This window comes from Amphiprion ocellaris, chromosome 8 (genome assembly GCF_022539595.1).
Source record: "Amphiprion ocellaris isolate individual 3 ecotype Okinawa chromosome 8, ASM2253959v1, whole genome shotgun sequence".
Classification (NCBI taxonomy): domain Eukaryota; kingdom Metazoa; phylum Chordata; class Actinopteri; family Pomacentridae; genus Amphiprion; species Amphiprion ocellaris.
The window spans coordinates 26,119,055-26,143,472 of NC_072773.1; the positions used below are offsets into that span (position 1 = coordinate 26,119,055).

A 24,418-nucleotide genomic window follows, 5' to 3' on the forward strand; every position below is an offset into this window, starting at 1 on the left:
AATTACTTAAAAGCAAATTATTGCTGAGAGTATTAGCCCACGAAGTAATCAGCTGTAATTTTGACAAACGATTACTCATTTAGGTCATTTATCTGTTCTGCTCTGTCCTATGTAGTGTCCCCCTCCCCTCCTCTGCACAAGATGAATCACATCATTTCACCCAAACACAACCGTTGCACATCACTGGCTGGAAAAAAACATTGTAACTAAGGTATGGAGAAAAAAAACTTACAAATGTATGCTATAAGCAACATATTTGTTTATGTCACAGTTTTGTCTTGGGTGTGTTTGTCTGTACATGAAGTCCTGTTTGTGGGATTTTGTCTCACGTTATTAGAAAATGCAAAAATAAGCCACATATCAGTTAACTGCTGCTGGTTGCATTTCTGTGTTTTATGTTGCATTATTTATGTAATGTATTAAATTTTCTTGTTTTTATATTGGTCAAATTTAGCACATTTAGATTGGAATTTGGACATTTTGGATCATTTGCTAAACAAACTAATGAATATGAAGATATCAGACTGGGCTACAGGATATTTTCTTTTGTGATTTTTTAGAATTAATGATTTATTTAGCATTAATTTAAAAATATATTCAACAAGTTAGAATTGCAGATAAGAATTTATCAAAAAACTTTTCTCTTTGTCAATAACGTGTGAAAATAGTGAATAACACCTGTTACAATTTCTCACAGTCCAACACACTATCTTGAAAGAAAAAAAAAGTCCAATTTTCACATTTCAGAAGCTGGAACATTTTGCCATTTTTACTTAAAAAAATAACAAAAAGATGATGATAATAGTACATTTCTATCAGTTAATCAAAAAATCTGAAATCTATAATAATGAAGCTGAATTGTGTTGAAATTTTAAGTTAAATGAGGTGGAATATGTAGCCGAGTGTTTATGGTTTGGACAGTTGAGCCCTACATGTATCCTGTCATGCTAGACACCAGTTGATGCTACTTTTGCTCCTATGGGCCTGATGATGTAGAACCCTGCGGTGTGAAATGTATGTGGGAGCTGGAGGTGTGGAATGTGCCATGTCCTGGTCACAGTGTTCCCTCCTCTCTACCGGTCACTCAGCAAGAGAGTTCCTGTGGGCAGAGTGAGAGCATCGCACTCTGCCCACACACTTGTCCTCTAAAAACCAGTCATCTTCTCACAAAAAAAGAAACCAGGTTGTGAGACTTTAGACATAGTTTTCTTTGTAAAACACACATGCAATTACAATTCTACAGTGACTAACAACACTTTTGCAGGAGTTTGCAGTTTAAAAAAAAAAAATTTAAGCATTATGCCATCAGCACCAAGTTACATTTATTCCTAGTTGTTCTAGCAAATGTATCATATTTTTTCTATAGCATTTAGTGTGTTGTTGAATTACATACAAATTTAGGTAAAATGACCAGTACCTTTAACATCTTTGAGCTTTTACTTTGAAAGTGTATCAATCAGTCAATCAGCTGTGAGTCACTGGTTGCTTGCAGTAAGAAGAGCAGACAGGCAGACTAAGATTAACCCATCAAACAAACTGTCACAGCTCAAAAACTGTAAGTAGTATCAAAAAACTTCCTTCGCTGTGTGAAGCATAATCTTGTTTTGAACAAGTTGATGTATTTTAATGTACGCTCTGTGCACCATACAGATTTGGTGGCAGGTTAGAGTCACTCACGGTTTCTGATTTTCACTTGACAAGATACAGATATAATGGGAGTCAATGAGAGGTTTGGTCTGCACACTCTGTGCTCTGAGGTAATTTATAAAAACAACATAAGTCCTACAGCAGTGAGACTCACATTGGTTCAAAGAGGACAAAAATGCCTACATTTTATACATGGAGTAAAAACTGTGAGGAGGAGACGAGGCTTACTGCACTTTTTTCAAAAACATTTTCTGGTCAAAAGTCTTCTTGTAAATGAAATAAGAATTTTACACAAAAAATCATGAAACCTGTGTTAGAAAAAAATCAAAACACAGATTTAGATAAATAACATTCAAATTCTTGTGAACTATTTAAACTCTGAATGATGTTTCTACTGTAAATTACGCCAGAGCGACAGGCTTCCAAAGGTGGAGCTGTCATTTCAATGGGGATTTTTAATGCAGTTTTTAACGATTGGAATAAAACCCTACGATAATGCACTACTAGGGATGTCTGATATTGGCTTTTTGGTCAATAACCGATACGCCGATATTGTCCAACCGATACCAATATATGTGGGCTATTTAATTAATTTTAGATAACATCACATATCTCCTGTCATGGAATTTACACATCATGCTTAATTTCACTGTGATGCCCCACTGGATTCATTCTCAAATGCAACAAGGCTTTCTAAATGTAAACACTGTCTGTGCAAAAGAAGAAAACTACTTCAACTTAAATTATGGAAAAAATGCCATAATTATTATTTTTTTTTAAATGTCTCAAACAATAGTTCACACTGTATCTCCCTCCCTCCCTCCTTCTGTGAGTAAATGCTGGCAAAATCCAGGCATTATTTTATTGGTTTTCATAATGGCGAAAAAAAACGATAACAATACTGAACAATATTGCATTTTTCTGCCAATATCAGGCCGATGAGATCAGTGGGCCGATATTATTGGACATCCCTAATCACTACCAAAAGAAATAGCACACCATTCCTGATTGAGCTGTACATTTTGCTATATAATTTGTATTTGGCTTCTTAAAGCTGCGGGACAAGTGAAAAATCATGCCGAAATAATCCATAAGAAGAATAAACTCAAACAATAACAATCATTGTGTCATTGCATAAGCATTGAAGCAGATTTAATTAAATATGCAGTTTCTTACATAAAGGTTGATACCCATACTATCTATTTAACAGTTTTTCCTCATCACTTTCAAAATCTTAAAATGTATTAATTCTATATACACTATATGCATACTTCTACATTCTATTTTTTTCTTTTAAGTCCAAATTTTTAAAAATAGAATATAAAAGTATGCTATGAAAGACACACTGCTCTCAAGGTTGGATTATTTAGGCATGTTGCCTTCTCTGTCCCACTGGCCTCACAGTGTCACTACAACAGTTTTTGGCAGGAGAATGTGCCTGATTTGTTTCTTACATTTTTTTTGTCCACATCTAAGGAGGTGTGGATGAAAGGTGAGTTTTGTATTGTCACCACACTCAGCTGCTGGCAAAAAAAAATAGTGACAATCTCCACTTTATGTTGCAGCCCACAAAGACCTTTTTTTTTTTTTTTTTTTAAGTTTCTCCTGGGAATAATTAGATGATCTTGTGATTTTTCATTTGAATAAATTCAAGAAAAGTCAATGATGTACAGTCTGTCTTCCAAAATAAGACTATTAGAAACACTTATTGAGGATGTTCTATTGAAATAATTTAGGCTTAATCTGTAAAATAAAATTGCAAATTAATTTCGTCTCTAATTCTTTTGTTCAGACATTAGGTGGATGGATAGATGTTTTTACCTTCTTGACAGTTTGGGCGAACACTCTCTCCTTCCTCAGAAGCGTCTCACTGACAGCTGATGTGTCAGTGGGCAGATTTTGACAGCAGGTATTTGCGGCCCAGTAGAGTCTCCAGATGCGCCGGACCAACCACACCCAAACCGTAATGGCATGTTGTGGTGAGTCCAACGGACCCGACCATCCCACCAGGCATGCTGCATCCCCCACCGTCCTATTTCCTCTGGAGTATGGTGTCCCAGGTGTGGGAGAGCATGAAGCCTCCCTCATCCCTGTTCATGGCTCTCTCCTCCCGCCTCCTGATCTCCATCACCTCCTTAATCCAGCGTTTCACTTTGTTTTCTTCCGTTCCGATGATTCTTGCCCCGTCCCAGTCCATAATATGATTGTTCCTTTTGCAGTGGTCAGATATTGCAGATTTGAGATTTTCCTGTAGTGCCTTTCCTTTCTGTGATCTTGTGAGTCGTGTTGCCGTTTCCTTTTCGCATTCCTTCTGATGTTCTTTTTTCCTTGTGTGAAATGTTCTCCCTGTCTCCCCGATGTATGTGTTATTGCAAGAGTTGCACACAGGAAGCATACAATCACCTCATACCCACAGCAAGCATCATCCCCCGAATATACGGTACACCAAAAATCCACAAAAAAGACTCCCCTCTACGACCCATAGTAGACAGCATAGGCTCTGTCACATACAACCTATCCAAAGCACTGGCACAAATAATCAAACCCCTTATTGGACTTACAGAACACCACTGCAAAAATTCTAAAGAACAAAGAAACACAGCAACCTAACAATAGAAACAGATGAGATCCTCATTTCAGACGATGTAGTATCCATATTCACCAAAACCCCGGTAGACGTCACCCTGCACATAGTCCGGGAACGTCTACACAAGGACAAAACACTCCACAAACGCACAAATCTCACAGTTCATGACCTGGAACAAAGAGCAATAACCACAGCAGCACCACCTCTCAAACCCACCCTCTGGAAACGATACGTGGACGACATATTGGAAAAAGTTAAAACTGGATACACACAACCCCTTACATACCACCCCAACACCATCAACACCACAGGCAACATCAGATTTACACATGAGCAGGAGCACAATAAAACACTGGCATTTTTGGACATAAACATCCACCACAAGGACAATGGCAGCACAAAAATCACAGTTTATAGAAAACCCACCCACACATACCAATATCTGCTTTGGACTTCAGAACATCCAACAACACACAAACTCTCAGCAGTCAGAACATTATATGAACGGACCTCCATCATCACAGAAGAACAGGACAGACGACAGGAGGAGAAACACATTCAACAAGCACTCACACACTGCCAGTACCCCAGGTGGGCCATCAATAAAGGAATACAACAGGTAAAAAACAAACAGAAAGCAAAGAAACGGCAAAAAACAAAACAGGCATGAGACACACACAACAACAATAAAACCATAGTCACATTACCGTATATCCAGGGGATCACAGAGTGTGACGGAGCCTATGCTGTCTACTATGGGTCGTAGAGGGGAGTCTTTTTTGTGGATTTTTGGTGTACCGTATATTCGGGGGATGATGCTTGCTGTGGGTATGAGGTGATTGTATGCTTCCTGTGTGCAACTCTTGCAATAACACATACATCTGGGAGACAGGGAGAACATTTCACACAAGGAAAAAAGAACATCAGAAGGAATGCGAAAAGGAAAAAGCAACACGACTCACAAGATCACAGAAAGAAAAGGCACTACAGGAAAATCTCAAATCTGCAATATCTGACCACTGCAAAAGGAACAATCATGTTATGGACTGTGACGGGGCAAGAATCATCGGAACGGAAGAAAACAAAGTGAAACGCTGGATTAAGGAGGCGATGGAGATCAGGAGGCAGGAGGAGAGAGCCATGAACAGGGATGAGGGAGGCTTCATGCTCTCCCACACCTGGGACACCATACTCCAGAGGAAATAGGACGGTGGGGGATGCAGCATGCCTGGTGGGATGGTCGGGTCTGTTGGACTCACCATGATGTGTTCGCCCAAACTGTCAAGCAAGGTAAAAACATCTATCCATTCACCTAATGTCTGAACAAAAGAATTAGAGACTAAAGTATCAACAAGAAGACATGAACGTTTTTGAGCTGCAAATTAATTTGTTGAAGGTGCTTAATTGTAATAATTCAGGAAAATTTGGAAAATAACAGGGTTTCTCAACAACACATACTGAAAATGTCTGTAAATATATTGATTTGCTTTAAAAAATTAACTTTTATTATAAGGTTTTTGTTTTTCTTGGAATTTGCAAATATGTTTTATATATATTTATGTATTTTTACAATGTACTATAAATGTTACTGTCAAATGAGACTCATTACTGCGTTAAATGCAGCAAGGTTTGAAAAAATTCACTGCAGAAATACTGGATACTAAGAGACATGGGATAGGTAAAATGGCTCGTTTTATGAATCTGTTCAAAAGACAGATTTTTTATTTATTTATTTTTCCTTTAATGTTCCTCGTTGCTTCATTCCCACCACAGTGACAGAGAGACTGTAGGTCGCAGCTCTAACAGCATCACTTCCTGGACTGCAACGCTGCCTGTTCTATACGTAACAACATCCTACGTCAATATGTTGTTGTCTTGTCTGTGCTGTTCCTTTCATGCAATGACATGCAGACTCTGTTGAAACTGATAAAAAGAAAAGCCTATGTGGCCTTGCAAGATCACTGAAGTTTGAGCAAAAGTGGCCAGAGTGCTCCTCAGGCATGAAGCCGATAAGTTCAGATGTGGTTAGATTCCTGGAAAAAAGACTGTATATCTCAAAGGAGCTTGCAGGGCTTTCTATTTTACAAATAAGCACAACTCAAGGAAGGAACAGTGCATCTCCTGTGTTTATATGCATTTCTGTTTGGAGACAAAGTCATACAGTATTTACAAGGAGGCTGACTCTTAGTGTATTATTCATCACAGCGCTCCATGTTGAAAGCATCTAGCGTATAAGAACTCAATGGAGACACCACAATAATGTCCATTTTTGAAAGAGGGTTTAGTGGAAATAAAGCAGTTCATCAATTAATATGGTCAGACCTATGAACAAGACCACAGTTTTTAAACAATTTTGCAATGCTATGCAGCAAGAAAGTTTCATCTTCAAATTACAGTGATTTTACAGGATAATTCAATTCCTTAAAAAAAAAAATCTCTGCCGACAATAAAATACAAAAAACAATTCAGCAGAAAGACAAAAGGAGTAGTCTGATCCTTCACACAAGTAAAAGCACCACTACAACAATGCAAAAATCCTAAGTTACAAATAAAAGTCTGATATTTAAAGCATTACTCAAGTAAAGGCACATAGTGAAAGCAGAAATATTCATTCTGATGAAAAATGGTCCATCTAATTCATTTATTGTTATGTGTTGCATAAAATTGTCATTGGTTCTGATGGGCCTTTACCTTTTAAACATTTAGTCTAGTTCTTCTGGGTTCCCTCCAAATACTAAATTCATGCATTTTGGTGATATTAATGTAATCTTTGCTTTTTGTGAAATATTAATAATTACATTTGATTCAATAGCAAACAAAAAATGGCATATAAACATTTGAAATGTGACAAAGAATCCTAATAGGACATTATTCTAGTAAGGGCTCAAAGATTAATTGGTTTTAAACGCATATCATGTTTTCTTTTCAATGTAAAACCTGAATATTAAAAGTAGCCAGTGACTATAGCTACTGGATACATGTAATATTTCCCTTTTAACTGGAGACTATTAAAGCATAAAGCAGAAGTAATACAAGATTACAGTAAATGTAACTTTCCATCCCCGTTTGTTTCTGTATTGATAGAGGGAAAAAAGATCATCACATCAGAATTATGCCAAGATTAAAACCTGGAAGTAGTTGGAAATTCAACCATAGTATAAAAAAACAAAATATGATGGAGAAGAAGTGGATATAATTTTGATATTTTAGATTTATCTTTAAAAATCAAGCGAGGGACACTATGAATCAGTGTGTGCAAGTGTGCCTAGTTTGGCTTCCTGAAGAGGGCAGCAAAACACCTACAGATGTTAAGGTAGAGAGATTTAGCAGCTCAGTGAAAGGACTGGATCTGTAAATTCTTTGTAGCTGTGGATGAATAACAGGTGTACACTGGAGCTCTCAAGACTGTCCTAATAGCTCTGGTCTGTTTTGACTTTGAATAATATTTTCTTAATTTTTTGATTGCGTAAATGTACCTTTATACATCTATATCACACAACAGTATGTTTAGGCATGCTTTCATTAATCTGTACACTTAGATTGAACTGAAAAAGGACATAGAAATACCTGTTGTTAGTCACCATACCTCCATTACCTAATGTTAATTTAAGTTTTATTAAAGACTGTATTAGAGTTCTACACACATAATGTTGGACTATTTCTGCAGTTTTTTTTTACTGTTGATTATTTTATCCTTTAAGTTAATTGCACAATTTCTGAGTTAATAAAAACATTAAGAAGTTGTGAAAAACACTGATTAAAATATCACAAAACTCATGTGGTACATTCCAATTTTAGTGCCTATCAAAATATTTAATTTTCTCCTTTCCTTGCTTTAAAACATTGAATCATGGTTAATTTAATTTGTTTTGTGTTTTTTTTTTTTTTGTTTGTTTTTTTTTTTTAAAACAAGAATTTACAAAAAAGTCTCTTTCTGGTCAAAGTGAAAACATATTTCTGCAAAGAAATGTAAATGATAAACAACAGAATACGTAAAATAAATGACTGCAGAAATATTCTTTAAAATGACTCACCTGATTCAACACAGGTGCAGCCAGTTAGTGCGAGAAGTCACACAGTTAATGAAATGAAAGTCATGCAGAGCAGTGAATGTGTCTCCAGAGTTTACACTATAGTATAGAGTAGTATAAAGACACTTGTATCTGGAAAGTCCAGTCACTGGTAAATCAGTATCTGCAATAACTGCATTATGAAAACAAAGGAACGCTCCACGCAACTCGATGAAAAAGCTATTGAGAAGGATAAGTCTCTGGCTAGATAAAAAAAAATTCCAAGTCACTAAATATCCCTTTGCGTTAAATTAAATCCATCATTAAGAAATGGAAGACTATGTCAAATCTGTCTAGAGCAGGTCATCATTGAAAGAAGAGTATAGGGAGGGAGGCCATCAAGACACCTATGACTCCTCTGTAAGAGTTATATGCTTCAGCAGCTGAGATGGGAGAGACAGTGAATACAACAATGGTTTCATGGGTTCCTCACCAGTCAAAGCTTCATGGAAGAATGACAAAGCTGCTGAAAAAAAGCTCATATTTAAGATCAACTATAGTTTGCCAGAGGACATGTAAGACTCAAATGGCAGAATGTCAACTGGCAGAACGTTCTTTGGTCTGATGAGACCAAAACTGAACTTTGTAGCTGTCAGTTTGGAGACACTATGTTCGGCGGACACCAAACACTACACATCATGCCCACTGTGAAGCATGGTGGTGGCAGCATCATGGTGCGGGGATATTCCTCGGCAACAGGTCTTTGAAGGCTAGTAAAGGTAGAGAGTAAAGACAAAGTATTGGCAAATCCTGGAGGACAATCTGATGCAATCTGTTAGAGAACTGCAACTTAGGAGGTGAACCGTTTTCCAGGAAGACAATGATTTTCTGACTTAAAGAATACAGTCAAAGCTACACAAAAATGGTTTGAAGACAACGAGGTGAACGTTGTGGAGTGGCCGAGTCAGAGCCTAGACCTCTAGAATTTGTGGCTGGACTTGAAAAAGGCTGTTCACTCAGGACAGTAACATAAAGTGATAGACTTCTCAAATAGGTGTCATAAAATGGATCTGATTTTCATCTAAGTCACCAGAATCGACAAACACAATGCTACCTCAGATTATAATACACACAAAACTACAATCTATCACATCTTTATTGAATACACCCAGTGCTTATGAAAAAAAGCAAAAGATCCCTTGGATTTAACATCCCCCTGAATCATCATTTGACACCAACAACATAAAAGAAGTGTTTCTAGCAGCTATGGATCAGACTTGGGTGATGCTGTGGACCAGTTCTCATCACAAAACTGCATCCTTTGTTGCTGCATCATTCAGTGCTCTTTGAGTCATTTCACAGCAGCTTTGCTGGGTTAAGGACTGCACTGTGACTGGGACACTCTGAAGGGTTTACTTCATTGTTTGAAGACTTTCTGTGGTGGATTTATGAGATGTTTATTCTCATTCTCCTGCACCACCATCACGCAATTTCTACTCAACTTCAGCAAAACAGTCATCCTGCCATTATCCTTTAAGAGACCTTAATAAACTTGGGAATTTCCCGAATCCCGAATTATGATTGTTTTTCCACTATACTTCACCATTGAGATAATGGTTTCATGCCATGTTCAAGTCAAAGTAGTTGTAGTGACTTTACCTGTAGTCACTGAGGTGGCAGTTAGTGTCCTCCAGTCTGACGCGTGCGGATTCAAATTAAAACAGTGTCTCTGCTCGTTTTACTGATGTTTCATTTATTTACGGCACTGCAGGTAAGTTATCATTCAGTCAACATTAAGTTTCCAATAAACCAATATTATACAACCTGACAACATTCACCTGCTTGACACGTCGTTTGAACACGGTCGAAAACTGTTCGGCTTCCCTCTCCAAACTGCACACCTGCATTCATTCATTCATTAGGCATCATATATGCAGTCCACTCCCAACAGTGGGCAACCCCGTGGCTCCTAAAGCCACACCCACACAGTCATACCGACACTATCAACAATCAAAACAAAGTAACCATATTTTGGCTCCAATAGTAGTGTTGAGTGTTCTTGCCAAACACTTCAATATTACTGTTATTATTCCATAAAATATTTTTCCAATAATGCTTGAGGGTGTCAACGTGTTCTTTAACAAACTTTAAGCAAATATTTTTTGTGTCCATTTAAAGATAATGTGTTTGATGGATGAACATCTAAACACTCCGAGTTCTCTTTGTAATTCACAATAGCATCAAACACGCGTATCTCACATACAAATGTCCAATAAATCAACAGAAACCAGATTTAAATTCAGCATCCTTATAAGAAGAAAAAAAGCTCCTTAATTAACCGCGTAAGAAAAAGCCGTAAGGTAATCACAAATCTAGAACTGCTAATTCAGATTTTGCGTTATGGCGGAATGTTTTCAGGGAAACTGAACGGTCTGTTTAAAAAAAAAAAAAAAAAAAAAGGAGGGCCGAAGAGTAGAGTAGGACAGAACTGAAGTAAGACAAGAGGAGAAGCCTGGAGATTTGTATGAAATAGGATTTACCTCAACTATGGTCCAGTAAAGATCCAGCACTGTCCAAGCAGGCCAACGAGAACTGAGCTACATCCAACCCTGCTCCTCGGATCAGCTCATACTCAGCAGCTCCTTATCGTCCAGGAAACTTCCACAAATCCACAGTTTTTGGTTCCAAAGCCACTCGGTTTACTTATATATATATATATATATATATATATATATATATATATATATATATATATATATATATATATATATATATATATTAGGCCAATGACTGCCAGAAACGCAGACATATAGAGTTCTTCTGTTTTTTCTCTCACTCCTTTCTGCTGTTCTTCATGCTACCTTTGTTCGTTAGAGGAGGTAAATCAGGAACACCTGTGAGCTGAAAAAAATGCTACCTTTGTTAGTTTTTTTCAGCTGACAGGTGTTCCTGATTTACCTCCTCTCTTCCTGTCTTCCTGTTTCGCACAGGTTTTAAAAAGGGCTGTTCTGTGCATTTCTCTCCTTTCCGCTATGGTTTGTGTGAACAGCAAACTTTGAGTGTTTTTTATTAGTCAAAATAGCTCTAACCTACACTGCCAGTCTCATTTTATTAAGTTTGCCAACTTCTGACTCCAGTTAGCTTTTGTCACAATATATTAGTTTGTGTCTTACCAGTTAAAACATATTGTCCATAATTGTAATTGTGATCCCTACATAAATGCCGATAATTCCACATTTACTTTTGCCTCCTATATGAGATGGAGAAATGCAGCAAAATGTGAAGCCGAAACCAGCCAGACTTTCAACTGATCCGCCATGTAATCATTGCAACTCTGTGTTAAAATTTGAGTCACTAGATTCGAAAGCTTCTGAGTATTAGTAGTATTAGTATTAGTATTAGTAGTATGTATTTTTGTTAGTATAAAATAAACAACAATAAAAAAAAGAAATGTCATGATGGTCAATTTCAGTTACTCTCCACCAGAGAGCATAGTTTGCTAAGAAAGCAAAACTTTCCTTAAGCCTCCTTAAACCCTTAAAATTGCCACAATACCATTTGTTCACCTTACCTCACTCCCATACCACAGTAGAAATACTAGATTAGTCCTTAATGTCCTGACCCTCTTTGGTGCAATTTTGCAATGCAACAAGAAAAGATGACACAAGATAAATATGCCACAACAGGTAAATCTGGAGTTCAAAGTTTGCATTCTGAAAGAGCAAGTTCACTGAATGTGTTTTATCAGTGTATCATTTATTCGTTTTTTTTTTTAAAGGTTTTAAATGAAAATATGAAAAAACAGTGGATATTTTTAAGAAAGAAATATCTAGTATTTCATGGTTCCAGATGTGAAGGTTGTCAGTTTTTTTTAATCTTTTTTTTAAAATTGGATTTTAGTTTCAGTTTAAAAATGTCAAAGAAAGGAATGCCCATGATAGCTTCCCAATTTCTGTGATGACGTCTTATTTTCCCAATTCCTGAAAACGGGCTTAGTTTATATTACGATGGCAGAAAATCTTCATGTGACTGAGGAAGGAATCAACCTTTTTTTTTAAAAAGTGATTTTACTTGAAAAAAATTACCAATTAAATGATTATCAAAGTAGCAGTTGATTATCTGTCTGTCATCTCTAGATGCAGCCTCACATGAAATCCAAGGCCATGATCATGTATATTATGAAAAAAATGGATCAATGTGGTTTAACAAAAAGTCCAATTTCACAGTCTACAGTAAATTTTGCCTGTTGTATATTTGCATAGTTCTTTATTTCCTCTACATGGCTGCCTGCAATCACTGCTAACCACCTGAGAAAGAAAACATCATGAAACATCACAGAAAAGCAGAACATTACTGTCACACTAAAACTTAAACTGAAGAAGCAATGATGCAACGCCAAACATCTAGCAGGGACTGTTTCACACTTGAGCAACTGTCGCTCCTTCCAGCGTGGAGGAAAAAATCCAGAAAAGTCTGCCAAATTTCTCCTGTGCTGTACAATGAAACTCCTGTTTTCCCTTCTGAAGCTGAAAATGATGCTATGAGGCTGTTGGGAATGAACCAGAATAGTAAAGTTAAAGGCTGGACAGTGACCTCAAACTCACTGTAAAATTCAATAGAAGAGCTACACAGTCTAGTAATAATTCTCTGTAGGTTTATTACTGTGGGCAACACCTGTTACATTGTTCTGTTGTTTTCAAATTGCTATTTGATATAATACTATTATTGAAATATATGTATATATAGATAGCAGCCAATTGATTTAATCATACTTATTACTCACTAATTATTGACACTTAAGAGGCCAGGCTGCTAACGTACACACATTGTAGCTAATTCAAGGTTCGTCGAAGTTCATTCAGTTCTGCTCTCCTGCTCATTCATGCGCAACATTTAGAATAAGAAAAGAACATGAAAGTAAAATAAGGTATCACGTCTGAGGACTGCAGCATCCTACTGAGTGAGAATGACCCTCCGCGACATTAAATCCATTAGAGGCTTGTGAGAGAACACATCCATAAGCCCCAAATCTCTTTAATACAACACCCATTAGGAAAGTGCTGAGCTCTTTACGAACAGCTAAGATGGTCCACTACTCAGCAACACCACAGCCTCTGCTTTACATTCAGTATAGTAGAGAAAATCACTACTTATCACATAGTAATATGTAAGACAGGGATGTATTTGAGGAAATTTTAAAGGTTTGTTTTCTTCGGTAGCTGTCCTCACCTCCTCACCAAGACATTCCTTCTTTACCAATGTGGTAAGGAGAAGGCTCACGAAAGTGGTACATATAAAATTACCAGTTCTTTGCAGAAATTCATTATTATTTTAAAAAAAGAATGCACCAGATTACTTTAGGTTACCGTTTTTAGATTAAAGTTGCACTTTATGTCAGAGGTCTGGAGGCCTCCCAGCAAAAGGCAAAGGCACCTTGAACAGGACACCTGACTGCCAGAATAAAGCAGACTGGGAATGAAATTAAAATTGTAGGTGAGCAAATTAGCAGTTGAAATCCTCTCAAACATGTATGTTTTGGCTCATGAAGTTGGAACTACCTGGAGAAAACCTCTGAACTGTGAACAGAAAAAGTCATCCTCAGGGATAACTTTCAAATTATTAAGTGCACAGAAAGGCACACTTTTCTCAGGATGTTTTGCCATTGGGTTTTAAAATAAGCAGTCACAGATAACTGTCATGACAGGCATGATCAGGTGTAACCTTAATATCTTGATGAGTGGTCAGATATGTTTGCAGTGGTGGCTGGATTAGATATTAACTGTGGCCTAAATCAATTTGTGCTGACGGATTTGGAAAGTGATAATCCAAGGTGTGCCTTTTAAAAGCCAGACTGTGGCCACCTGGGTCCATTTGTAGCAAGGTCCCTCTCCAGCACTCTCCTAAACAGCCAGAAGAAACATCACCAAAGGGCTGATCGCAACCGCAAGCCGCAACCATGAATGGCACAGAGGGACCCTTTTTTTATGTCCCTATGGTGAACACCACCGGCATTGTCCGGAGTCCTTATGAATACCCTCAGTACTACCTTGTCAACCCAGCTGCTTATGCTGCTCTGGGTGCCTACATGTTCTTCCTCATCCTTGCTGGCTTCCCAATCAACTTCCTCACCCTCTACGTCACCCTCGAACACAAGAAGCTGCGAACCCCTCTAAACTACATCCTGCTGAACCTCGCGGTGGCTAACCTCTTCATGGTGTTTGGAGGATTCACCACAACGATGTACACCTCTATGCACGGCTACTTCGTCCTCGGACGCCTCGGCTGCAATCTGGAAGGATTCTTTGCTACCCTCGGTGGTGAGATTGCCCTCTGGTCACTGGTTGTTCTGGCTATTGAAAGGTGGGTCGTTGTCTGCAAGCCCATCAGCAACTTCCGCTTCGGGGAGAATCACGCTATTATGGGTTTGGCCTTCACCTGGACAATGGCCTCTGCCTGCGCTGTTCCTCCTCTTGTCGGCTGGTCTCGTTACATCCCTGAGGGCATGCAGTGCTCATGTGGAGTTGACTACTACACACGTGCAGAGGGTTTCAACAATGAGAGCTTTGTCGTCTACATGTTCACCTGCCACTTCTGCATCCCATTGGCCGTCGTGTTTTTCTGCTACGGCCGTCTGCTCTGTGCTGTCAAGGAGGCTGCTGCTGCCCAGCAGGAGTCTGAGACCACCCAGAGGGCTGAGAGGGAAGTCACCCGCATGGTCGTTATCATGGTCATCGCTTTCCTGGTATGTTGGTTGCCCTATGCCGGTGTGGCCTGGTGGATCTTCACACATCAGGGCTCTGAATTTGGACCGGTCTTTATGACAATCCCCGCCTTCTTTGCCAAGAGTTCCTCCATCTACAACCCAATGATCTACATCTGCATGAACAAGCAGTTCCGCCACTGCATGATCACCACCTTGTGCTGCGGGAAGAATCCCTTCGAAGAAGAGGAGGGAGCATCCTCCACCAAGACCGAGGCCTCCTCTGCCTCCTCCAGCTCTGTGTCTCCTGCATAAAAGGGGTAACAAGCAAAAGCTCCAATATCCACAATTCAAGAAGAAGACATCTGCTCCCCCAGGGAAACGACTGAAGGCTAATGTCTACACATATAACGTCTTTTTTGTATTTTTACAAACGAGTTGGTTCAACCTAAAGACAGTTGCAGGAAAGGTCAGCCCATTACAGAGTTGTTCCTGTATGTACAGAATATCCAACTTAACAATCTATGAGATTTTTTTTCCCTGAGAAGCAAGGGGAAAAAATGTTAATCTTTTACAGTTGGATCCTATATGATACTGGCTTATTTTTGAATGTAGAGGCATGTAATCAAGGCAACGTAAAATAAAACGCACTTCGCAAATGACTCATTCTGTTCATGTTTTAATTAAAAATTTGGGTGGCAAAGTTCATGTGACTGTAGTATATTTAATCAAATGAATAAATGTGAATGACTTATTCAGAATGCATTTATGTCTTGAGTCAGTATCTACTTTAGAGATATTACTGCAGTGGCTGCCGCTGTTCTAATGCAGAACTTTATGGTTTAAATACTTAGAACAGGGCATTTAACATCTTTTGGAGTAACGTCTGCATTGTTACTGTAATCTCATTTGAGTCACAGGTCACCTTGGACTTAGAACTTGGCCTAGCAAACAGATTATGATATTATTATGCAGGGATGAAGATACACATGACACAACACCCAGGTTTATCTGATGACGAATATTGATCACATTAATTATAGGTTAACAAAGATTTAAAGGATAACACAAATCTGTATTACCAAGAGACACCTCGATGAAAAGGTGACGGATTTAGACCTTAAAATAAACTAATGTCAAGGAAAGGAATCAACAACACTTTAGCCAATTTGGCATTAATAAGCAGTATGCAAATATTCAACAATGGTTTATAAAATGCTGAACTGCAGTATTAGTCGTAAGCAAGTGTTTAACATATTTGTTGGTCACTTGCTGTTATATAAATTAATAATGAATGACAATATAGTAAAACACAGCTGTAATAATGTCAAATATGTCTTCAAAGGAGAAGTTTTCTTTACTGAAAATGACAGAATATTAATAAATAATTAAAAATTAAAAACATTCGAAATCTTTACAACTGCATTAATATTTGGTAGTGACTAATAATGTTTACTTATTTCTAAATAGGGGACTTAAATTAAAATATTACCATAAATCAGATCAGTTGCTTGAAGATTATGTAGGAGAAATAATAGATGCGCATTTCTAAGCAGATTTTAAATAAATCCTTATTCTGTAGATCAAAAAAAAAAATTCTCTACATTGTACCTCTCTATAGTGCAACAGCAGTATTAACAGAGGACAAATACTGCAGCTCCTGATGGGTTTATTCATCAAAGCTTATAGATACATTTGGGATATATTCAAGTTTGTAGTAACACTTTTTTACTACGATGCTGTGTTTCTGAACACTGGATTGTTTTTACGCTTTGAATAAGATCATATAGAACTTTATTAATCCCAAAGTAATGACACTACAATGAGTTGTACCAGAATGATAAACAACATGAGTCTGACTCCTAGTCCTCAGTTCTTGATAGCTGTGAAGTATGATAGACTGAAAAAACAAACACCTCAAGATCCCTCAAATAATGACCTTCACATGTAGCTATAGCAACCATAACACCACTGGATCTTTAGTAAAATAAAGATATGCTTGCTGAGCAGTTTGAAGTCAAGCTTCAGGTGTGAAGAAAGGAAAAAAATTGGTCAGTCTTTGCTTTAATTTAGCACTAAATAACAATGCTCTAAAATTTGAATCAAAGACTCTCTTGAATTATTTTGTCAACATCTCCATACGAAGTATCTGCTTATGGAAGAGTCTTTACAGTATCATTCTGTGCAGCATCCATACCTACCTAATGAATAATCCTGTGCATTACCATTACTTTCCCCTTTGCTGCTGTAACGCTGCACATTTCAGCACTATGGGATTAATAAAGGCTTCTCTTATCTTACATCATGAACAAGTTAAACAGCCAACAGATGACGGCCTTAAATGCATGGATTTAAACATCCAGAGTCTCAAACAACAAATCTAAAGAATCAATGCTGTCAGCATGCAGGGCGCGGCTTTGTATCTGCTTCAAACATATATGGCTGAATTACTGTAATATTGTACCCTACCACTGTGTGGCATAGAGTAGTTATACAGCATTTAAAACCAGAGCAAATGTGAGCAGGAGAAACAGGTGGGGATGCTTTATCTGCACTTACCAAAGATGTAGAGTCTCATCCAAGCCATTTTGAGGCTTTTAAGGATTATTTTTCACAGAAAGACAGGGCTACATATTTAATTTTGATGAACAGAGGTGCATTTTTAGGGGTTTCATCAATGACAGAACACTTAAGGCATTTGAAAAATATTTGATAGACAAGACAGTAGTGAATGATTCAATTGAATAAAATTAATCCAAAATCTATGCAGTGTCCACTGATGTGTCAACTTTTACTGCAGACTTGTTATATTGTACTATTTAAGAAAACAAAGAACGCTAGCGGTAAACACTGATAATATTAAGGGGATTGAATGGAATGAGGCAGCAGTGTTTTTCTACAGTACCTCGTTATTATGTGTTGTACAAATAAAGTGACTTTCTACGTAGACAAGTGAGGCAATGCAGCTGAAAACCCACACTTCTAAATACTTGTTTCTTTTTTCTAAGCTTCTATCACCATGTTTCCTTTGTGTATTTCAAGCATGGGCAAATTTTCTTCCAGTCTCAATTCTCTAATTGTGCATATTAAAAAAACAACGTGACCACGTGTGGTTTAATCAAAGCGTGAACAAGCTCAAAAGGCTCTCCCGAGACATGTGGAAATATGAAATCCTTTTGAATTTGTATGGAAAACTTTATTTGATAATAAAAATAGCATTCACAGACTTCTTTTGATAGCTACATATACATTGTAATCCATCTCAAGGAAAGAAGCTGGATAAGTCCACATCTACTTGTACTTTGACTAATGTTATGTATAGCTTCATGGGTCAAATAAAGCTATGAACAATGTAGTATTTATATATGCATAGTTATATAAAAAAGATTGGCCCATATACATGTACTGCTTTTATCAACACAGAGACAGCATTATGTCTGGAGCACATTGCAAGAAATAATGCTTGAAGAACACAGACTGCATACAAGTGCTTTATAATACAAAGGCAGGCTAACCATCGAGAGAGATTCAAACCATCAAACAGTTTCTGATTGACCAAATACAGTCTTTCATTTTAAAATGTCTTTACATACCTGATCCAGAGTAAATCAACATATTTCCCATAAATCATCAGGTCCATTTAAGAGATATAAACACAATATCACATTCCTCACTGCTGAGGTTTTTCATAAATTTCTCTTTTGTACAAGAAAAAGGCAACATTTTATTCCTCGACAGGTTCCTAGTAGTTACATTGGAAAAAATTCTTTACAGGTGATGGCCAACAGGTTAACTTCTTAAATGTGATTCTTTTTTCTTCTTTTATTTTGTTAAATACAGTACCATGGTGACAACAGTGATCAAACAATGCATTTGTTGTGTTTTATCCAATATATTTTTAGTTCTTAAATGAAACGTAAAACAGAGAATACACACAAAACACATTAAAAAGCAGCAGTCAGACTCCAGTGGCGTGACAGCATGGCTCAGCATGGCAGATTAGTCGTCTCCTGTACCAGGACTCTCCGTATGTTACCAACACAACACACCACAGCAGCTCTTTGTGTCAGGACCCAGGAGGCAGTCGGTGCACAAATGCGGGTATAATGAACATGAGGACAGGGCTAACAATTACTGTGGGATTACAGTGCATGTTCCTTATTGATTATTCTCACTCAGACCTATCAGATAAAGTGGTTACACTACATTTTAATTTACACATGCATCTTGCACAGGGATAATTTACACATTTATTTGCTTTTTTGGCATGTCTGAAAAAAAACATACTTCACGGCAGCTTCAGCTGGTATTATGGCATGATGCACACTCATCTGAAGTACTATATTGAAATTTTGATGAACAACAAATTTGGATAAGACGTCCTCCCACAACAGGAAACCTTTCATTTGCCTGTAATTGAGAAGAAGCCAAGCTCCTTCTCCGCTGCATCAGTACACGCTGAGGATTGTTTTTGAATCCTACTCCAGGTGGACAATATTGTTGCCAATTATCACATCCCTTATCTGATTTCTTAATTTTTGAAGTGTGTGTGGGTGTATTTAGGTAAAGGGAGGGTGAGCTGCCACACATTTCAACGATGCAACACAAGAAGGGGTACAGCATGCGTTCCCACATACAATTTACACTTCTACCTTGTCCCTTAGAGATTCAGTGAAGCTTGCTCAAGATATGTGACAAATTAAAAATAAATAGTGAGCATAAACAAAAAGGTCATATATTATTTTTATAATTATCACTCTACTTTTACCATCAGATCTTAAATTTAGATTTCTGCCTTAAATCCAACAGGATTTTCACAGTTCTTGTGAACCATCGGTGTCTTGTGCTATAGTTTCATCCGTAAAGCAATTCAGGAATGAGAAAGACATCTAAAAACAAGTTGAAAACAAGCTTAGTGGTTACCACAACTGGAAGCATGTTTCATACCTCTGAGGAAACAAATATTTATTGTCAGCAATGCCTACAAAAAGCAATATCACTGATTTCATATGCAGGCACATACAATACCTTTACTATAGTACAACAACCTCTGTTATGTTCAAAATAACTATAACAATGACAAAACAACCAGTATGAACTGAGGGATTGTACTCCTGCTGTTTTATGAATCTCTGGATGGGATCACAAGTAGTTAAGTCAATCAAATTAATCAATAAACCATTCGACCAAATAAAGCACAGGAGTTAGTATCCTCAGAAGTCCAATTCCAGTGTATGGTACATGGTTTGCACAGACAGAGGAGAGAGTGGCGAGGGGGATCTCTGCTCTGCTCTAGATGCTGAGGTCTTTGGGGCTTTCTTTGTACAGCCTTCTCTTGGGCTCAGGGAGCTGGTTTGGGCTGCGACCCACTGCGTTATTGTTATGGCCTATGTTGTTGTAGGCAGCATTGTTGTGTGCAGCATTGTTCTTCATCATGCTGTAGTAGTCCTTCAGTCTCGGCGCTGCTGCGTAGTTCAGCTCGTCCCGGCTATAGTTGCTATCAGGGGAAGAGTCCTGCTCCGCTCTGTATCGTCTCTCTGTTGTCCCGTTCATGCGATACCTCTCCTCCCTCCTCTCAGAGGAAGAGTCTCTCAGAAGGTTGCCGTTCTTCATGGCTCTATCATGTGTGCGGCCCCTGGAAAGAGACGAGGAATCTCCGTTGTTGTTGGTGCGCTCGGGGGTTGAAACCTCCCTGACTCGCCCAGCCATCTGTGAGTCCTTGAGGAGCCTCCGCTCGTAGTACTTCCGTTCAGGGGTGACTGCGAGGAACCCTCCATCATCGTACTCCTTCTCAGGTGTACGGTCACGATACGCTCGCTCTGCCCTGCGGTCCATCGATTTGGCCCGCCGGCGATCAGGGGATGAGGTGCGCTTCTGGGTTGGTGAGCGGTCAAGGGAGCCACGACGCTGTGGACGAAACCTCCCATCCAAAGTTGAACTACTGCTTGAGAGCTCTCGCCCCCTCAGTTTCTCGGCAGCTGCAGCCTTTTTCCCCGAGCTGTCTTTCCTCAGAGTCTTTAGGAGTTTAGAGATGCCGCTCTCCGACTCAGACTTCTTGACTTTGCGGCCTCGGCTCTTCTTGTTGCCATTGCTACTGCTGTTACTGTTGTCCGGAGACTGCTGTCTGGGGGTACTTTGACTGTGATTGTTATTCCAGGTGTGATGATGATGGGGGTTAAATTGCCGGCCTTGGTAGTCCATCTGATCTGACCCAGCCCTGTCCCTGGTCCTGTCCATGACTCGGCCACGCGCAGCCTCCTCCTGGCGGGATGGTTTGTGAAGGTCTGGTGGATAACTGGACTCCAATGAGGTGTGATATCGGCTGTTGGGTGGCAGCGTTCTCACTTCCGGAGTGTTTTGTGCCCCGGGTGTGGGAGGGTGCCCGTCACTGCTGCCGTCTGCGGGAGAGCAAAAAGCAGGAGAAAGATGTTGGCGAGAAGTATCTATAAGAGGAACAAATCACCACAAAAACACGTGACATGTATCATGTTCAGCAGACATGACTTTCCTTGTTGGTTCATGTGAGCTGGTGCATTGACGTGACATAAAGTCAATGCAGAGATTTATGGAAATCATGCATACATGTGCACTTCCTGTATATTTTCCCAGTAACGACAGGCTGGTCTAAGTTGATGTGTAACATTGTGTTTTACATCTAATACATGTAAAATGCATTGAAGTAATAAATCACTTCAATATGTTTTCTCTATAGGGCTGCGGGTTGAAACACAAGGTGATGTCAGCGACAACAGCAGGTGCAACACATCAGCAAGTGTAGGGCAAAGGGTTATCAATGACACAGCAGGCACCTAGGAAATCATTCAAAACAAAATGGTGAGCAACTCAACGTCAACCAATTGGAAGAACAAACCAAAGTAACAAAAAAAAAAAAACAAAAAACAGCGTGTTTGGCTGAAGGTCTGCCACATTACAGACAGGTTGCTATGGCAGCAGCGTGTGATGAGTAGTGGCATTATATTAGTCTCTTTAAAAAATATCAGGTCTGAGGCTGGTAGAGGGGGAGGATCGTACATGTGCAAATTCACAGAAGTTACAGAATTCATTCAGGCATGACAAGACAAAAAGCATGTGCACAACATAAACACATCCGCACACAAACGCACACAAAGTGGGATGCAGGGGAGGGATGAGCTGGAAGAAAAGGGTGGACAAAACTGAAAGGAAGAAGATGACAGGGGGAGCGGATTGGGACAGACTTTTGGCTACAAACCGTTGTCTGATTTTGGCCCATTAGGTAGAAACAGGGCTCTCCCATCTTGTCATTCCTCATTGTACCAACAGCGAGATGAGGAGCCATCATCGCTGGAGAGAGGAGGAAGAGCCCAGCAACAAGAGACAATCAGAGAGAAAGAAGGAAGGAGTAGAGAGGAGAAAACAAATAAAACAGACAAGAAGCTGTTTTACAGTGCATCTTAATAGAGAGAAGGGTTTTGTAGTGAAAGGCAAGAAAATATTACACTTTCTAAAAACAATCAGAGAGGAGAAAGTGTCAGAAAATCAAACCCCAGACAAACCAGTAGATAATGCTGAGAAACTGTACGAGGAATAATCCATCAGCAGAGTAAACAGCTCTTTGGAGGGACTATTATTTCAGCAAAAGAGTATCTGCGCTACCAATCCAAGAGTATATGAATCACTTAACAAGCTTCTGTGGCAAGCATTTCTTCATTGTTTAGTAGTATCTGACAGTTCAATCTTGCGCTGAAACCCTGACAGGCCGTTTCATATTAATGGGTCAGAAAGTGTCTTTCTGTTACATCTTTATCATATATAGTAAAACACTGAAGAAGAAAGAAACTGGATTCTAGACTAAGGCACAATAATGACATTACATGCTGAGATTAACATATTTTTTAGAGAAGAAAGACTACAACATTGCAACATGTTTACCTACCATATTCAGGTACGGATCCATCTCCCCGTTTGAGTACGAGCCGCGCCCTCCGACCGCCGTTCTTGATCAATTCAATGGCACGTGAATGCTTCATGTTCTTTGTGCTCTCACCATTAATCTCCAGGATCTCATCTCCCACCTAAAACAGGGTTAATGTGTTACTGAGACGGCTGCCGTTTGACAGAATTTCATCAGTAATGTGCCAAAATATATGGAAAAGAGAAATAAGAAAAAAAAATACTTCTAGTTTCATACCCTCATTTTGCCATTTCTGACAGCAGCCCCGTCCTCAGCTAGTCTCAGCACATACAGGTCCATGTTGTACTCCCGTCCTCCTCTCAAGCTGAAACCAAAACCTTTACTGTCCCGCTCCAGATCCACAGAGTAGAACTCAGCATCCTATGAGGCAAAAAAGGAGAGATAAAGGGGAAGTCACAGAGTCAAAAGAGAAGAGTGACTAATCCATAGTGCACAGGGGAGTCGAAAGGTGAGTCCAAACTTCAGGACTAATCAAGCCATGTCCCACAAAAACTCACAAAATGTCAATGGCAGTACAATACCATAGACTACATGAATAATTAATGCCGCATGTGCTTGTGAGTGGGGTACAGATCTCTAAGCAAGGGCAAACCAAGGGCTGGATCCAAAACTTAGCATATTCATCAAAAGTTCTGTCCCAATAGAAGTGTTTTCCCTCAAAATGATTTTGTCTGGTGCAGGTCCAAAGCTTTATTTCTCTGATCAAACTGCAGCTTTCACTCAATGGAATATCAGATTTCACAGGTGCTTTTGAAATTTAAATTTAAGCTAAATCAAAGATTTCAGTTAAAGTGAGGGGTGTAAATATACCTGCTAATAAGCACTTAGTGCATCTGAAAACCTAAAGAACAAAATATTTCAAAATAAAGTCAAAAAGTGGGAAATACAGTGATTCAGTGTGGGATATTTAAGCTTTATGCAGCAGAAAACACAGAATTAAGAAAACAAAGATACATTTTATATCCCAAGAACAAGCAAACCTAAATTGTTTTAGTTTAACACATAACTCTTATAACTTACTACTTTGTTATTTTAAAAATGACATTTAACAAACTTGTGCAGTGCTGATTTTCTGATTACTTTATATCCATGTTTAGCATCTTGCATTTTTTTCCTCACTTTTGCTGGTGTATTGAATGATATCTTGATGTGTTGTGGACACCTGTTGATCAGTGAAATTGTATGATACTATTGGTTGAATTGAGTAAAGTCTTATGCACAAGATAAACAGGATAAACAAACAGGGGTCTACGTATAGAAGAAGAGCTCCGTAGTGCTATGAGTAGATAAAATACTTTCTATTTTTCAGGTGGAAAATGTCAGACATGGCAACTTGGACAAAAACGCTTCATAGAGGCTTATGATCAATCGCGGTCCTCTGTTTATTGCTATAGCACATGCTATTAATACGACTGGTGTCCTCCTGTGTGGCCCATAAACCAGTAATTAAACCACACACCTGGCTCCAGAGCACTTACATTGTTAAAAGTAATGTAGTTCAGAGTGCAAATATCAATTCT

The 24,418-nt window shown here is 38.7% G+C and overlaps 3 protein-coding genes across 17 annotated transcripts in view; 1 reads left to right on the forward strand and 2 right to left on the reverse strand.

Annotated features, from left to right (window-relative positions):
• LOC111576826 (prickle-like protein 2) overlaps window positions 1–10,903 on the reverse strand; it is a 71,199-nt gene extending 60,296 nt beyond the window's left edge. Inside the window, exon 1 of the mRNA XM_023282757.3 lies at window positions 10,785–10,903. The gene's annotated coding sequence lies outside the window, so the exon portion shown is untranslated. The remainder of the gene's footprint in view (window positions 1–10,784) is intronic.
• Window positions 10,904–14,105: 3,202 nt separating this feature from the next.
• LOC111576828 (rhodopsin) lies at window positions 14,106–15,606 on the forward strand. Its single transcript, XM_023282761.3, has one exon. It carries the CDS (start codon window positions 14,201–14,203, stop codon window positions 15,257–15,259), a length of 1,059 nt encoding a protein of 352 aa, XP_023138529.1. The 5' UTR covers window positions 14,106–14,200; the 3' UTR covers window positions 15,260–15,606.
• A 2,512-nt stretch (window positions 15,607–18,118) lies between these two features.
• The window catches only part of LOC111576822 (membrane-associated guanylate kinase, WW and PDZ domain-containing protein 1-like), a 101,483-nt gene continuing 95,183 nt past the window's right edge, over window positions 18,119–24,418 (reverse strand). For 13 of the 15 annotated variants that reach the window (XM_023282738.3, XM_055013209.1, XM_055013207.1 and 10 more), the window contains 3 exons: window positions 23,115–23,258; window positions 22,860–22,998; window positions 18,119–21,342 (listed from right to left, as the gene is read on the reverse strand). In XM_023282738.3, the coding sequence (XP_023138506.2) occupies window positions 20,237–21,342; window positions 22,860–22,998; window positions 23,115–23,258 (1,389 nt within the window). In that variant the 3' untranslated portion in view covers window positions 18,119–20,236. Of the gene's footprint in view, window positions 21,343–22,175; window positions 22,268–22,859; window positions 22,999–23,114; window positions 23,259–24,418 lie in introns of all 15 variants that reach the window. The other 2 variants (XM_023282746.3, XM_023282747.3) reach the window with 1 other exon arrangement.

Excerpts from the sequence above, each read along its gene's own strand:
- LOC111576828 (XM_023282761.3), top strand. The coding sequence starts at position 14,201 with ATGAATGGCACAGAGGGACCCTTTTTTTATGTCCCTATGGTGAACACC.